This window comes from Chiloscyllium plagiosum, chromosome 4 (genome assembly GCF_004010195.1).
Source record: "Chiloscyllium plagiosum isolate BGI_BamShark_2017 chromosome 4, ASM401019v2, whole genome shotgun sequence".
NCBI classification, from domain to species: Eukaryota; Metazoa; Chordata; class Chondrichthyes; order Orectolobiformes; family Hemiscylliidae; genus Chiloscyllium; species Chiloscyllium plagiosum.
This window is the reverse complement of record NC_057713.1, coordinates 57,733,376-57,749,166: the sequence shown is the minus strand read 5'-3', so window position 1 is coordinate 57,749,166 and position 15,791 is coordinate 57,733,376. Positions and strand designations below refer to the sequence as shown.

Here is a 15,791-nt window from a genome sequence, read left to right as displayed (position 1 = left end):
TTATCAGGGGAGTAGGAAGGGGAGTTGAAATGGCTGGCAACCGGAATGACCAAGCGCAAACTCAGGGACTGGTTTAGGGAACATCTATGGCCTGTAAGCTGCAATCAACGCCATTTTGTCTCGACCATTAAATCTTACTCTATAATATGGTTGAATAAAGTGTTATGCTTAGAAATTAAAGATGAATTTTTTTGTTTTTCTTTGCAGGATTGATTTCCTATTGACTGATGATGAAGAAAATAATCAGTTCATTTTGGATCTTGCTGTATACAGGTTAGCTTTGCAACATACAACTGTACACCTATCTCAAAATATCAGAATTCAGCCACCTAAAATTAGGTTTTGTGGGGCTTTTTTCGAAGGCTAATTTAACATAGTTTTATGGTATTAGGTGATATTTCCTGATCATAATTCCTGATATTGGGGTGTTAATGATGTGGTGGAAGTACAGAAATGGGTAGGTATCCATACTTTGGATCGCCAAAGTTTTAGCAACGGCTCCCTTTACACTGCCAAAAGTTGGCAATGACATGAGATCATTTGCCTCAGTCTGATAATTACCATCGTGTTTGTAGTAAATCATGTCACGTTCGTGACTATAGAAAACTACCATTCAAAACTGCTCAGCACTCTGGTGGAGAGATGGAAAATTTCAAGTGCCAAATAACAATATTTGTTATTGTAAAAACACAATGTTTGTTCATTTTCCTATTTTAACTCTTTTGGCAATTGTGTTGTCATTTGCTTTTTTGTTGTCCTTTGCTACCCACATTCTCATATTTTTAGACAGGGTGGGCGGCTCTCACTGTCAAATATATTTGCTTTTGGAGAAAGAGAAGGAGGGGAAGCAGAGGATTGCTAGTCTGGTGAGGCTGTAGTGGTATCTAGCCACCAGTATCATACCAGAATACATATAGGAACGGAGAGAAATCCACATTGAATTGAGGAATGACAAAGAAAGTCATCACTGATTTGTTTCACATCCTGAAAGCATAAAGTACCACCTAAATGCACCACAGGCACTAGCCTGCCACTGTTTTTAACATCCATACTTTAAGGTTATTATAGGTTTCCACATGTTCATGTGTATCAGTAGTCAAACAATAATTCATAAATGCTTAAAATGAGTCATAGCTTAATTGGTGGTTGTTTTCAATTTTATTTTCACTCTTTTGCTTAGTTGCAGATACAAGAAAGGGATCACAACTAAAAGCATATCAATGCACATTCAAGGTTTTATGTATCTTGACGATTTTGCACACTACTTATCTCAGCACCTTTTCTATTCAGTGTACTGGGTAGGGTTGCCAACTGTGATTTAAATGTATTCATGAAGGTTTCATAACATGACTTACCCTCAGTCAGCCATTTGTTAGCCAACATGTCCATCCTTGTGTTGCCGTGCTTTCCTATGCCAATTGGAGAACTCAAATAATCATTAACCAATTGGATGATATTTGCCCTTCAGCCGGACAACCTTTTTTCTTCCATTTGCAATATCTTTAAGTATGATAAAGAGACAATGAGAAAAGAAAATCATTTTTTTATGCTCTATGTTTTTTCTCCTGTGTTATGCAATACTGGGAAAAAGTTCTGGAATTTATGAAAAGGCAAAATTAATGTCATTAGTTGGCATTGAAAAATTGTTCTTTTATCTGCTCACAAGTGTCATAATACAGTTTTTCATCAAACTTCAAAAGATACAATAATACAAAGCAATAGGTTAGTACTTACGTTAGTACTCTTTTCAAAAGAAATGCTCTGTTTTACTTGTGCATTAGAAATATTTAGCTTTTTCTTTCCAAAACTAGTATAGTGCATACCATTCAATTAGCTGAGCAGCAAGGTAACCCTCTTATGTGAACTATGTACAAAAGTGGGATTCACTTTATTGAATTGCCAATATTGATCAATTTTCAAAAATTTAACTTGCAGACATATGGACACATCTCTGCTTGATATTGATGTTCAACCAACATATGTCTGTGTAATGGTGAAAGGGAAGGTCAGTATCCAATATATAGATTTCTGAAGTACAGACAAAATAGAATCAATAATACAAGTGTACATCTGAAATGTAAAAACCTTGATATCCAAAGACTCCATAAGTCCAAAGACTGTTTCATCTTCTTGTTTCATAACAAATGCACCTAAAGACATGTTCCTCTTCAAGGTATTTGTCCAGTTTTTCCACAGATATATTGACTAGACTTTGTTACCTGCCTTTAGACTGATATGAATGGTTAGCATTGATTACATTGCCCTGGTTTGCACTGTTGTATAATCAGTAAAGCTGAAATAAAAATATGTATGCTTTAAATACATATACATAGAATGTTCTTCTCACAGAACTGTGGAAATTAGAATCTTAGGCACAGTGTGCTTTTTTTTTAATGTTAGTATTTTGTTTTGTTGAGCTGGAATTCTGCCATCTGCCAATTATTGCCCAACGCTAATTGCTCTTGACAAGATAGTGGTGAGCTGCCTTAAACCACTACAGTCTATGTGCCCTGCTGGGGAGGGAGTTCCAGGATTTTGACCCAGTGACAGTAAAGGAATGCTAATGTACTTCAAAGTCAGGATGTTGTGTGTCTTGTAATACAATTTGCAAGTTGTGATGTACCCATGTATCTGCTACTGTTATCCTACCAGGTGATAGAGGTTGAAGGTTTGGAGGTGCTGTCTCCAGAGCTTGGGAATTGTTGCAATGCATCCTGTAAGTGGTACACACCTCTGTAATGGTGGGGTTAAAGGAGTTAATTGAGGTGCCAATCATGCAGGGTGTTTTATCCTGGACATTGTTCTTGAGTGCTGTTGGAGCTGCACTCCTCCAGGCCAGTGTAGATTATCCTATGACATTTCTGACATCTGCTTTTTTTAGATTGTGGACCATCTTTGTGGAATCAGGTGGTGAGTTATTCACCACAGAAATGTTAAACTCTGACTTGCTGTCACAGCTACAGTATTTCTACGGCTGGTCCAGTTCAGTTTCTGGTCAATGCTAATTCCTGGAAGTTGATAGTGGGGAATTCAGTAACGGTAATGCTTTCAAGATGCGATGGTTAGGTTCTCTCATTTTAGACCATTATGTAGCACTTGTGTCGTGTGAATGTTAGTTGCCATTTATCAGCCCAGCTCTGGAAGTTGTCCAGGCCTTGCTGTTTATGGAAAGCTTCAGCATCTGAAGATTGATAATTGCAATTGTTCATTGCAATCATCAATGAACACCTATATAAGTAGTAGCTGATTGGTTCATAATGTAATGCCTCCTCCATATGGAAACTCTCATGGCACTTGTGCAGATCATCAGTGACATAAAAATTTGGTTATGTTTCTGATGAGATATACTGGTTCCTGATGCCCTTACCTAAAGACTGGTGGTCATTCCTTGCTAAGCATCTTCGTTCAATGCCACATGTAAGCTTTAGAGAAGAAAGTGAATCATATAAGCCCTACAGTGCAGAAAGAGGCCATTCAGCTCATTAAGTCTGCACTGACCCTCAGAAGAGCATCCCTACCCAAACCCACCCCAGCCCTGTAACCTGACATTTATCATGGCTAATCCACCTAGCCTGCACATCCCTGAACTCTATGGGACAATTTAGCAGGGCCATTCTACCTAATCTGCATATCTTTGAACTTAGGAAGGAAATCCATGCCCTGGAGAATGTGCAAACTCCACACAGACTGTCACCTAAGGCTGGAATAGAACCTGGGTCCCTGGTGCTGTGAGACAGCAGTGCTAGCCACGGTCTCACCATGCCGCTATCACCATGGTATGGAAATCTCACCTTGACAGAATGTTGATGCATTTACAAAACTGCATCCAGGTTTGGAGAGAGCCCACAGCTAGTGACCTCCTTTGCAATTTTCTTCCAGGCTTGCTGTGTCAGGTAGGCCAGTTTCTTCTTCCAGTACCTTAATGAGTGACTCATCTTGTCTAGCAGCCTATAAGAGTATCTAAAGGGAGAGATCTATGAGGCTCGCAAAGTCTTCCCTCTGTCATAGTTGCTGCAATTCCCTGTTCAGTTCCTTGCATATAGGCTACTTTCAGATAATGAATGGTGACGGAGACAGTCAAGCAGTAAGACCAATCATCAGATTAGTCAGGACAGCACGCTTTCAAACGAGGCAACAGAGAATTCCAAGCTGGCAGCCATTTAAATGTGGTGTTAAAACCTGCCATGCCATCATTTGGTGCTGCCATTAGTATCTCGTTTCTAGCGTCTAATGGTTAATTGGACTAGGCAATCCCTACTTCTAAATTACTTGGTTGGCCTCTACGTGATCGTGGTTCGATAGCCACTAGAAGCCTATGTGGAAGTTCTGATAACATCATCAGGTCCTGCAGCCTTGCAACATAATACAGCATAATGTGTGTTGTGCTTCGCAGAAAGTTGGAAAATGAGAGGTGCAACTTATGCCATGTGAGAAGCAAGTGGAATGTGAGAAAGTGGATTAGACATAATTATAGAGTGCTAAGAAAGTACATTTATTCCTGTCCCCTACTGATTACATGGTATTGCAAGTGCTTACGTCACACCTCCTGCAAGAGAGTAGAAATTATGTTGATTAAAAGTTGCAATTATTTGGAGTGATATGGTTAGCATGTTTAAATAACTGGCAATGTAAGAGATATGGGTGTGAGATTTTCAGCAGTGCTAAATATGAGAACAATGTCTGAGGCTAATAATTCAGTTGGAAGTATACCTATTTGAAGAATGAATATCCTGACCTTGATCAATTGCATGAGCCATCAAACTTTCTGTCATCCAGATCTTCAAGGTAGCACCATTTGTATTAATTTCTTATGTCTTATGAGACAACGAACAAACATAAATTTATTTTAATCTGTTTTTGATGCATTCCTATCCCTAATTGCCTTTGAAGATAGTGAGCTACCTCTTGAAATGCTGCAGTTCATACGGTGTAGTGCTGTTAAACAGCCATCTACTGCCCACCAGCCCCATTATCAACTTCACTTCCTCCAAAGACTCAAATCAAATTTGTGAGACAAGATCTTGCTCTCAGAAAGCCATGCTTACTATCCCTAATAATTCCATTCTGTTCCAAATGTGAGTAAATCCTGTCTCTAAGAATCCACTGACATTAGACCCACTGGATTATTGCAAAGATTCTTATACAAAGAACAACACTGGCTATTCTTCAGCCTTCTGTGACCTTGCCTATGGCTAAAGAGGATGCAAAATTCTCTGTCAAGCTCCCAGAAGTCTCCCCACTTGCCTCCTCAGTATCCTGAGATAGATGCTATCAGGCCTTTGGAACTTGTGTATCTTAATGTTTTTCAAGACATCCAACATCCCCTCCTTAATTTTACATTTTTGACATGTTGGGCCATAAGAGTGTAAATGTAGTTGAATACAATCCTGCTAAAGCCATTAACCCACAGGGTCTCATGGTTGCCCAGTTTTGAGCTCAATCTACTATGAACCAATCTCATTTTTAGAACATGGAACGGGCAGCACGGTGGCACAGTGGTTAGCACTGCTGCCTCACAGCGCCAGAGACCCGGGTTCAATTCCCGCCTCAGGCGACTGTGTGGAGTTTGCACATTCTCCCAGTGTCTGCATGGGTTTCCTCCGGGTGCCCTGGTTTCCTCCCACAGTCCAAAAATGTGCAGGTTAGGTGAATTGGCCATGCTAAAATTGCCCGTAGTGTTAGGTGAAGGGGTAAATGTAGGGAATGGGTCTGGCTGGGTTGCGCTTCGGCGGGTCAGTGTGGACTTGTTGGGCCGAAGGGCCTGTTTCCACACTGTAAATAATCTAATCTAATTACAGCACAGTACAGGCCCTTTGGCCCTCAATGTTGCACTGACCTGTGGAACAAATCTGAAGCCCATCTAACTTATACTATTCCATTCTCATCCAAATGCCTATCCAGTGACCATTTAAATGCCCTTAAACTTGGCAAGTCTACTCTTGTTGCAGGGAGTGCGTTCCACGCCCCTACTACTCTGAGTAAAGAAACTACCTGTGACATCTGTCCTATGTCTATACCTCTCAATTTAAAGCTGTGTCCCCTCGTGCTAGCCATCGCCATCCAAGGAAAAAGGCTCTCACTGTCAATCCTATCTAACCCTTTGATTATCTTATATGTCTCAATTAAGTCACCTCCCAACCTTCTTCTCTCAAACAAAAACAGCCTCAAGTCCCTCAGCCTCTCCTTGTAAGACCTTCCCTCCAGACCAGGCAACATCCTAATAAATCTCCTCTGAACCCTTTCCAAAGCTTCCACATCCTTCCTATAATGCGGTGACCAGAACTGTTTGCTATACTCCAAATGTGGCCACACCAGAGTTTTGTACAGCTGCAGCATGATCTCATGGTTCCGAAACTCAATCCCTCTACCAATAAAAGCTAACACACCGTATGCCTCTTAACAACCCTATCAACCTGGCAACTTTCAAGGATCTATGTACCTGGACACCGAGATCTCTCTGCTCATCTACACGCCCAAGAATCTTGCCATTAGTCCAGTACTCTTTATTCCTGTTACTTCTTCCAAAGTGAATTACCTCTCACTTTTCTGCATTAAACTCCATTTGCCACCTCTCAGCCCTGCTCTGCAGCTTATCTATGTCCCTCTGTAACCCACAACTTTCTTCATCACTATCCACAATTTTACCAACCTTCGTGTCATCTGCAAATTTATTAACCCATCCTTCTTTGCTGTCATCCAGGTCATTTATAAAAATGACAAACAGCAGTGGACGCAAAACAGATCCCCATTAGTAACTGAACTCCAGGATGAATATTTCCCATCAACCACCACCCTCTGTCTTCTTTCAGCTAGCCAATTTCTGATCTAAACCACTAAATCACCCTCAATCCCATTCCTCCATATTTTGTGCAATAGCCTACGATGGGGAACCTTATCACTCGCCTTACTGAAATCCACATACACCACATCAACTGCTTTATCCTCATTCACCTGTTGGGTCACCTTCTCAAAGAACCCAATAAGGTTTGTGAGGCACGACCTACCCTTCATAAATCATGTTGACAAACTGTGTTTGCACAATGGAAATATAGCTGAACACAATGGAGGATATCCTCAATATAAAGATGAAGCTTTGTCCCTACTGTGGTCACTCCTGTTCATGCTGTAAAGAATAGATGCATCAGCAACGGATAGCTTGGCGAGAATTAGGTCACACCTTTTTAGCTGTCTTGCATCTGCCATAGGGTCAGAATGACGGATTTTTAAAAATGTGTTCATGGGGTTAAGTATTTCTGGCAAGGGAGCATTTATTTAAGCACTTATTCATCCTTCATTGCCCTTGACACATGTCCTTCAGGATCAACCAGTGAGGTCAGTAATGGTACTTCGGTTTGGTGGATATTTCAGAAGTAAAAACCAGTAAAATTTGCAAGTGGCACATACTGATCCAACTCACCTTTCTTGCTTCAAAGTGGAGCTCCAGTGTTATATTCATTTCCAAATATTACTTTTTTAAACTGTTTTTCCCTTCTGGGAAATCCCACATCTAAAATAAATTATGTGCTTTACATTGTGATTATCGGTGCTTCTTTCAGGTGGTGTACAACATGAAGGAGTACTGATTTATAAGCTGATGGGGTGAGGGCTTGGTCTGTGCACTCAGCAAGAGGTTTTCTTTCTATACTGATGCCAAGAGACTGTCTGGGGTCCAGGATCAATATTTACGACTCCCAGGATTTCTGGCCTGACTGTATAATTACTGCACTACTATCTTCTAATGAATCTGTCTTCCCAGGGACGACAAGGGTGGTGTTATCTGGATCATTGTGTGCAAAGTATCATTCCATGAGTATGTCTGTCAAGTTGTTGCTCGACTAATCTTAAGGCCAGCTTTCCTCTTTTGTCACAAGTCTCGAGATTTTAATGGGGATAACTTTGGAGGGTCAATTGAGCAGCATGTGACTTTGTTACACCTTGATGCTTAAGTCAATGCTGATTCATCTGTCTAATTTTATTTGCATTTTGTAGCAGATTGATGCAACTGTTTAATTTGTTAGACCACTACAGACGACATTTATGAGCTAACTGTTGTTGTGGGTCTGGAGTCACATGCTAATCAGACCAAGTAAGATATTAGTGAAAATGAGACTACATGGGTTTTTATGACAATCTGATAGTTCCATAATTATTATTATTAAGCCAAGCACTTTTTAAAAAAAAATCCAGCTTTATTTTAATAAAATTTAAACTCCCCTGGCTGCCATGGTGGGATTTGAATGCTTGTCTCGAAACATTAGTTCAGGCTGTTGTAGTCTGGTAACACTGCCATTATGCTATCACTCTCCACTGGTGTAGAAGATTCTTGTTGAATCAAATTGCATTACTTTATGTTTTGTCTCTGTGATGGAAAATCATATCCATCTTTCCAAAGCAAAATAATTTAGACTTTTTAAAAAGTAAGGTTTAGCCTCCTTATACTATTCCAAACTTATTAATTAGCTTTGTTTGGGAACAAATCATACATTATCTCATGAAGCAACTTAGTTTGTAATTTATTTCAATTGAAATAATTACAGCAGATGATTTTGGTGCGGTATATTGCATTGTTTTCAATGTTAATTTTAGGTGTTTCAGCTGGTGCTTCCAGAAGAAGTAAAACCTGACAGCAGTTCTGCCAAGAGATCCCAAACCACAGGACATCTGCTCATCACAATGCCCAAGGTGCAGTCGTATGTTAGATGGCATTTATCTCTCGTTACTTCACTTTTATGTTAACTTTAAATGACCAGATTGTGATGTGCTGAAAACATGTTGCTAATTCAGTTTCATTTGAATATCTTTATTGGGGCATTTGCAGATGTATGCCTGTAACAATGCAACATCTTGCACTTGATGGGCAGAAATTTTATTCTGATATGATTTTTTAAAATTCACTCATGAGACATAGGAGTTACTAGCTGGGACAGCATTTATTGCATGCACCTAGTTGCCCGTGAGAAAGTAGTGGTGAACTCCCTTCTTGAACTGCTATAATCTGTTGTTAGTAGACACACAATGTTTTTGGCGGGAGTTCAAAGATTTTTACTCAGTGACACTGAAGGAACAGCCACATATCATCAAGTTAGGATGGTGAGTGACTTAGGGTATTTGCAGGTGATGGTGTTCTGATTTATCTGCTGCCCTTGTCCTTCTAGATAGTAGGGGTTGTGGGTTTGGGAGGTGCTGTCTTTGGATCTTTGAATCTCTGCAGTTCACCTAGTGAAAGGTGCGCACTGCTGCTACTGAACATCATTGATGGGAGTAATGTTGATGTTTGTGGTTGTGGTGCCAGTCACGTGGGCTGCGTTTTTCTGGATGGTATCAAGTTTCTTGAGTAGTGTTGGAGCTGTACTCATCCAGGAATTGTGAAGGCTATTGTCTTTGGGGCCTATTGCAAGCTCCAATCGCTAGCTACTGACTCCATCCTTGTGAGGTTCTAGATTAGAGTGGTGCTGGAAAAGCACAGCAGTCCAGGCAGCATCCGAGGAGCAGGAAAAACGATGTTTCGGGCAAAAGCCGTTCATCAGGAATAGAGGCAGAGTGCTGGCAGGGTGGAGAGATAAATGAGAGGAGGGTGGGGGTGGGGAGAAACCAGCCCCACTCTAATCTAGAATCTGATTTCCAGCATCGAAAGTCCTTGTTTTTACCATCCTTGTGAGGCTGATTTAGTCTGCTTGAAACCCTTGATCTTGTATTTGATGTCACCATTCACACTATATATTTGCGCAATTACCTATATTGCCTATTTTCCACCTATGTAACAATGTCTGTCTCTGCTCCTACTTCGGTTCATCTGCTGTTAAACCTTCATTCATACTTTTGGCCCTTTTAGACTTTACTATTCTTGAGCACTGCTGGCCGGGCTCCAACAAGCTACATTCCAGAAACTTGATTTTATCCAACATTTTGTTGACATCCTTTCTTGAACCAAGAATCATCCATTACCTCTATGCTCAATGATTTGCTTTGGCTGTGCCCAAGCCATGCACGATTTAAAAATTCTCATCCTTGTCTTTGAATTATTTCATTCCTGGCCCCACCACTGCAATCCCCTCCAGCCCCACTAGCTTCAGACATACGCATTCTTATAATTTTGTCCTCCTGAATGTCGTTGAAAAATGTGGTGCTGGAAAAACGCAGCAGGTCAGGCAGCATCCGAGGAGCAGGAGAATCAACGTTTCGGACATAAGCCCTTCTTCAGGAATTCCGCCACCTCCAAAAAGACCCCACCACTAGGGATATATTTCCCTCCCCACCACTATCAGTGTTCTGGATAGACCACTCCCTCCGCGACTCCCTTGTCAGGTCCACACCCCCCACCAACCCAACCTCCACTCCTGGCATCTTCCTCTGCAACTGCAAGAAGTGCAAAACATGCCCCCACACCTCCCCCCTCACCTCCCTCCAAGGCCCCAATGGATCCTTCCATATCTGTTGCAAATTCACCTGCACCTCCACACACATCATTTACTGTATCCGTTGCACCCGGTGTGGTCTCCTCTACATTGGGGAGACAGGCCACCTACTTGCGGAACGTTTCAGGGAACAACTCTGGGACACCCGCACCAACCACCCAACCGCCCCGTGGCTGAGCACTTTAACTCCCCCTCCCACTCCGCCAAGGACATGCAGGTCCTTGGCCTCCTCTATCGTCAGACCCTGACCTATTTAAAGTCATTCCTGAAGAAGGGCTTATGCCCAAAACGTCGATTCTCCTGCTCCTCGGATGCTGCCTGGCCTGCTGTGTTTTTCCAGCACCACATTTTTCAACTTTGGTCTCCAGCATCTGCAGTCCTCACTTTCTCCTCCCGAATGTCCCCAATCTTAACTGCTCCACCATTGGCTGCTGTGTCTTCAGCTGCCCAGACCCTAAACTACCCTTAAATCTAACTGCTTCCCAACTTCAATTCCCTCTTTTATGACCCTCAATCTCTTTCTTTGACCACTCTTTGTCCAACTGCCTTAATATCTCCGTATATGGTTAAGTGGGAAATCTTTTTAACTGTATTTCTGTAAAGGGCTTTCAGATGGTTTATTATTTTAATGGTGCAGTATAAATTAAGTTGTTTATCCCCTTTGCAAATAGCTTGTTGGTCCTGCGAGCATTCTTGCTAATTTGTAAGGATGATAATGAATCCTGAGAACCGCCTTCTACCCCTTACCCAAAAATGTGAGTAGTGAAAAATAATTAGTTTTCATTTTGCTACAGAATTACTTTGGGGAATATTTAAACAGTAATGAAGATGTACTGAAATCTTTTCTAACAACAGGTAGACTTTCAGCCTGGTGCTAACAGTATATCCACCCAGACTGTGTAACATAGGGTTGGGTTAGTGGTTTCTCAATATCTGCAGACTAGGTAGCAGCGAATAAGCCATAGAATATCTGACTGGCAAAGATGGAGCGATGGAAGCAATTAGAAACACTACAGGAATCTATCATTCAAGGGGAAAAGTTATTCTATACCCCAGCCTTTTGGAGTTCTGTCCCAAACTTTTCTATCTCTCTGCTTGCTTTCAAAACCTTCTTGAAGATATTTCTTTGCCTATAATAATTTTCCATCTTCCTGGTTTCAACATTTTCCCTCATCTTGTAGTGCCTTTATGAAGTCTCTCTGAATGTGAGGAGTTCCATAGAGAAGTAAAGCAGAACAAAAGGAATTGATATTTTAAAATTACAGCTTTGTGTTTGTTAGGTTTTCATATGTCAGCGTTCTTGAACAAAGTTCTATCTCAAAAATGCATAATGTGGATGAAATTGGACACAATGGGCAAAGTATTTTTGCCTCTTGTAATAGGACATGTTCAGCTGTGTTAAAGTGAATGAAATTAAATATTGGACAATAATGTAATAAGTAACTGTCCAGTTTAATTTTCAATGTAGTTTACTTTAAGCAAAATAATTTTGATTCACAATCTTACTTTCCCAGCCTTTTCTTTGTTTTCTTTTCGTCAAACATTGTCAGTTTGGACTTTAATCTTAATAGTATATAGCTTTTGCTTGTTGTGCATTTTTGTAACTATATTTAATCATAATTTCAATTTGAAATATTTTATTTAGGTGCAAGAGGTGGTTAAGCCAAAACTTAAGAGCACATCTAGAACTCAATCTGCAACATACTCAAAGTCACATACCCATGTAACAAGGTATTTATTGTGTAATAGCAAGCTAAATGTTTTCTCTTTTTCAGTAACAACTTGCATGCAGTGTCTTGAGTACACTATGAGACAAAGTGAGGAGAATCCATTAGAGATTAGAGTCAGAGATTTAGAGAATTTACGAACAGGTTGCAGTGCTGGAAGAATTATGGAAAGAAAGGGATATCTATGGATGGATTTTGTGAAAATTTTAAGTTTGAGATATTGAGTGTCTTGGAGTCAGTAGTGGGAACAGAGTTGACCTGGACTTTAATACTGAATAAGGTAGACGCACTATAGTTTTAGATGAGTGGAAGTTTATGCAGGCTGGATGATGTGATGCTAATCAAAAGACCAATAGTACAATCAAATGTTATAAATGCATATACAACTATTGTGAGAAACTGGAATATGGAACTATTTGGACATTATGTGTTTGAACAGGGATTTATCAAGTGATTTCTTGGAAACAAAAAGTTAAAAATCAAAGAAAAGGTGTTTACAAAAGTCACCTGACTTTGTGAAAAAGAGTCCCACAAAGCTTTTAAGAAAAGTTAAGAGATGGGTTTGATAGCTTAACTGCAGCATGAACCCTTGGGTCTGTCCTAAAGGTTGCCTATCCACAGTTTCTGAACTAAAATTGTTTCTTCACTACACACCTGGGAGGGTGACAGCTGTTGCAGAGGATTTATAGGAAAGGCAGTGTTACGGCTCTCACTCTCTGTAAGAGAATAATCTTTCAAGCAAAACTAGTTAAAATGTTCTTACTTCCTTGGTGAAGTTGTTTGAAAAAAACTTGATAAAATTATCGGGATTCTAAACTGTTTCCCATCTAAATTTGATATCTGGTCTAAAGATTTTGTATCATTCTACAACTAACAGCAATCTGATCTTATAAGCAGAAAATCAAAGAAATGGTGAGAAGTCAGCCTATCCTATCTTCATTCAAATCTTGAACTACAGGGGTGGTGTGCATTTTCTGCTTATTTTTCCAACTTTTAATATCTCCGCAGAACTGTGTTGTTTCACCTATTTTTATTCATTCATGGATTGTGGATGGCACTGGCTAGGCCAGCCTTTAATCCCTATCCCTAATTGCCCATGCAGCAGTTAAGAATTCATCACATATTGCTATGGATCTGGAGTTGTACATAGACCAGACCAGGCAGATTAGCCTTCCCTAAAGAATATTAGTGAACCAGAAGAGTTTTTATAACAACTGGTAGTATTTTTGTGATCAGCAGTAGGCTAATTTGTTAATTACAGTGTTTTTTTTTGGTTCACATCTCCCCATCTGCCTTGGTAGGATTCAAAACTATGACCTAGTTTATGAGCTTGAGATTTTGGATTACTAGTCCAGTGACATTACTACTGAAGTACAGTTCCCCTCTTTAAAGGAATGAGAGTTTTGAATTCATGGGATAATAGTTTAAGTCTGGATAATAGCATATTAATATTTCATTTTGTCACTTCTTCAGAACAACTTATTCTTAAACAAGTGTCATTTTGAGTTTACTGAACAAACCTGGTGAAAGTCTTGGTGATTTTTGAGAAGATTTGTAGCTCAGGTTGATGATAAGTTTGTAGGTTTGTTAGCTGAGCTTGAAAGCTAATTTCAGACGTTTTTGTCACCATACTAGGTAACATCATCAGAGAGAGTCTCCGGTGAAGTGCTGGTGGTATGTCCCGCCTCTCTATTTATAGGTCTTGGTTTCTTAGGGTGGGTAATGTCATTTCCAGAAATGACATCACCCAACTTAACAAACCCAGACCTATAAATAGAGAGGCGGGACATACCACCAGCACTTCACCGAAGACTCTCACTGATGATGTTACCTAGTATGGTGACAAAAATGTCTGAAAACAAACCTTCAAGCTCAGCGAGGAAACTTACAGATTGGTGAAAGTTCTTTTGTTCTAGATAACAGTATTAAAGAGAAACATTAAATAAATCATGTACACGCTTGGTATAGCTTGTGGAGCTTGATTATCAGCTCACTCCTCCTTTTAATTGTTATAATACACGTATAAAGATGACAAATGCATCTATTAGCAGTAGACAGGGTAGTAGTTTTCAAGCACAGAAGTTTCAGAATTTTTTCCTTCAGGAAAAGAGAAGCATAGAGCTTCTGGAAATGAGGATAACAGAATTCAAGGAAGAGAAACCACTTCCAATGCCATCAAGTAGTGAAGCAGCAGTTCAATTAGAAAGATTAAAGAGTAAATCTTCAAGATGATATGAACTCAGTGCATGAGAATAGATGGAAAGTAATAGAGTATGCTTCAACATTTGATTTGAGAAATTTCACAATGAGGAAGGAAGGAGAAGGCAGCTGAATTTGGCATCCAACTCCAAATAAGAAAGAAATCCATCAGCTCCTGACACTATTGCTGTAAGAAGTAATCGAAAGAGATTTGAGGAGAATGGTGGTGATGTTAAAATAAAGATTTGCAGTCCAGGATGATCCTGGAGTAGTAACTGATTATAGGAGAAGAAGATGATACTTTCTCTTTCAGCTAGTCATGCTAAAATATATCAGTTAAATACTAAATATGGTCAACTCTTCACCTTTTGGATTTGAGAGGAGTTGCAGGGAGAGCATAATATTGTATCTGCAGAAATATTGTGATGATGGATAGCTAAAGGCTATGCAGCTGGGAATTTAAAATTCCAGTTGTAAAACCTCCACATTAGCAAACAAAATCTTGATTCTCTTCTATTTAAAACATTTTCATCAGCCACTGATATACACAAACTAAATTGTAGATGACACCATCAGTTTCTTTTAAAGTTTCTCCCCCCCTTCATCGCAATGGAACAGTTGAAACCATGGTAATGTAGACAATTATAGCAGTTAATATTACCAGAATAAACCAGGCTGAATATATTAAGTTCAGTGGTGAAATAAGATCATTCTCATTAATCTCTGGATACAGAATTGGCTTAGACATAGGATACAGAAGGTAGCGGTGGAATGGACGGTTGTGACTAGTAGTGTTCCACATGGATCAGTGCTGGGACCTCTGCTGTTCATGGTCTGCATAAAACTTGGAGGAAAATGAATCTGGTCTAATTAGTAACTTTGCAGATGATATAAAGTTTGGTGGAGTTGCGGATAGTCAGGAGGATTGTCGGAGGATATAGAATATAGATCAGTTGAGGGCATGAGCAGAAAAATGGCAGATGGAGTTTAATCCTGACAAATATGAGTTGATGCATTTTGGAAGATCAAGTAAAGGTGGAAATTATTCAGTGAATGGCAGAACCCTTAGGAGTATTGATATGCAGAGAGATTTTGCAGCGCAGGCAGATAAGGTAGTGAAAAAAGGCCTATGGCATGCTTGCCTTCATTGAAAGGGACTTTGAGTATAAGGACAGGCAAGTTATGCTGCACCTTTACAGAACTTTAATTAGGCCACTCTTGGAATATTGCAAACAGCTCTGGTCTTCGTTGGATATATGGAACAGTCCATCTTCCGCAGCTACACTGGCACCACCCCCCACCTTTTCCTCCGCTACATCGATGACTGTATCGGCGCTACCTCGTGTTCCCACGAGGAGGTTGAACAGTTCATCCACTTTACTAACACCTTCCACCACGACCTCAAATTTACCTGGACCGTCTCAGACTCCTCCCTCCCCTTCCTAGACCT

The 15,791-nt window shown here is 40.1% G+C and overlaps 1 protein-coding gene across 1 annotated transcript in view; it reads left to right on the top strand.

Moving 5' to 3' along the window:
• The window catches only part of dnaaf11 (dynein axonemal assembly factor 11), a 75,140-nt gene that overhangs the window by 44,953 nt on the left and 14,396 nt on the right, over window positions 1-15,791 (top strand). The window contains exons 8-11 of the mRNA XM_043689401.1: window positions 208-273; window positions 1,936-2,005; window positions 8,587-8,682; window positions 12,061-12,146. Coding sequence (XP_043545336.1) covers window positions 208-273; window positions 1,936-2,005; window positions 8,587-8,682; window positions 12,061-12,146 — 318 coding nt within the window. The remainder of the gene's footprint in view (window positions 1-207; window positions 274-1,935; window positions 2,006-8,586; window positions 8,683-12,060; window positions 12,147-15,791) is intronic.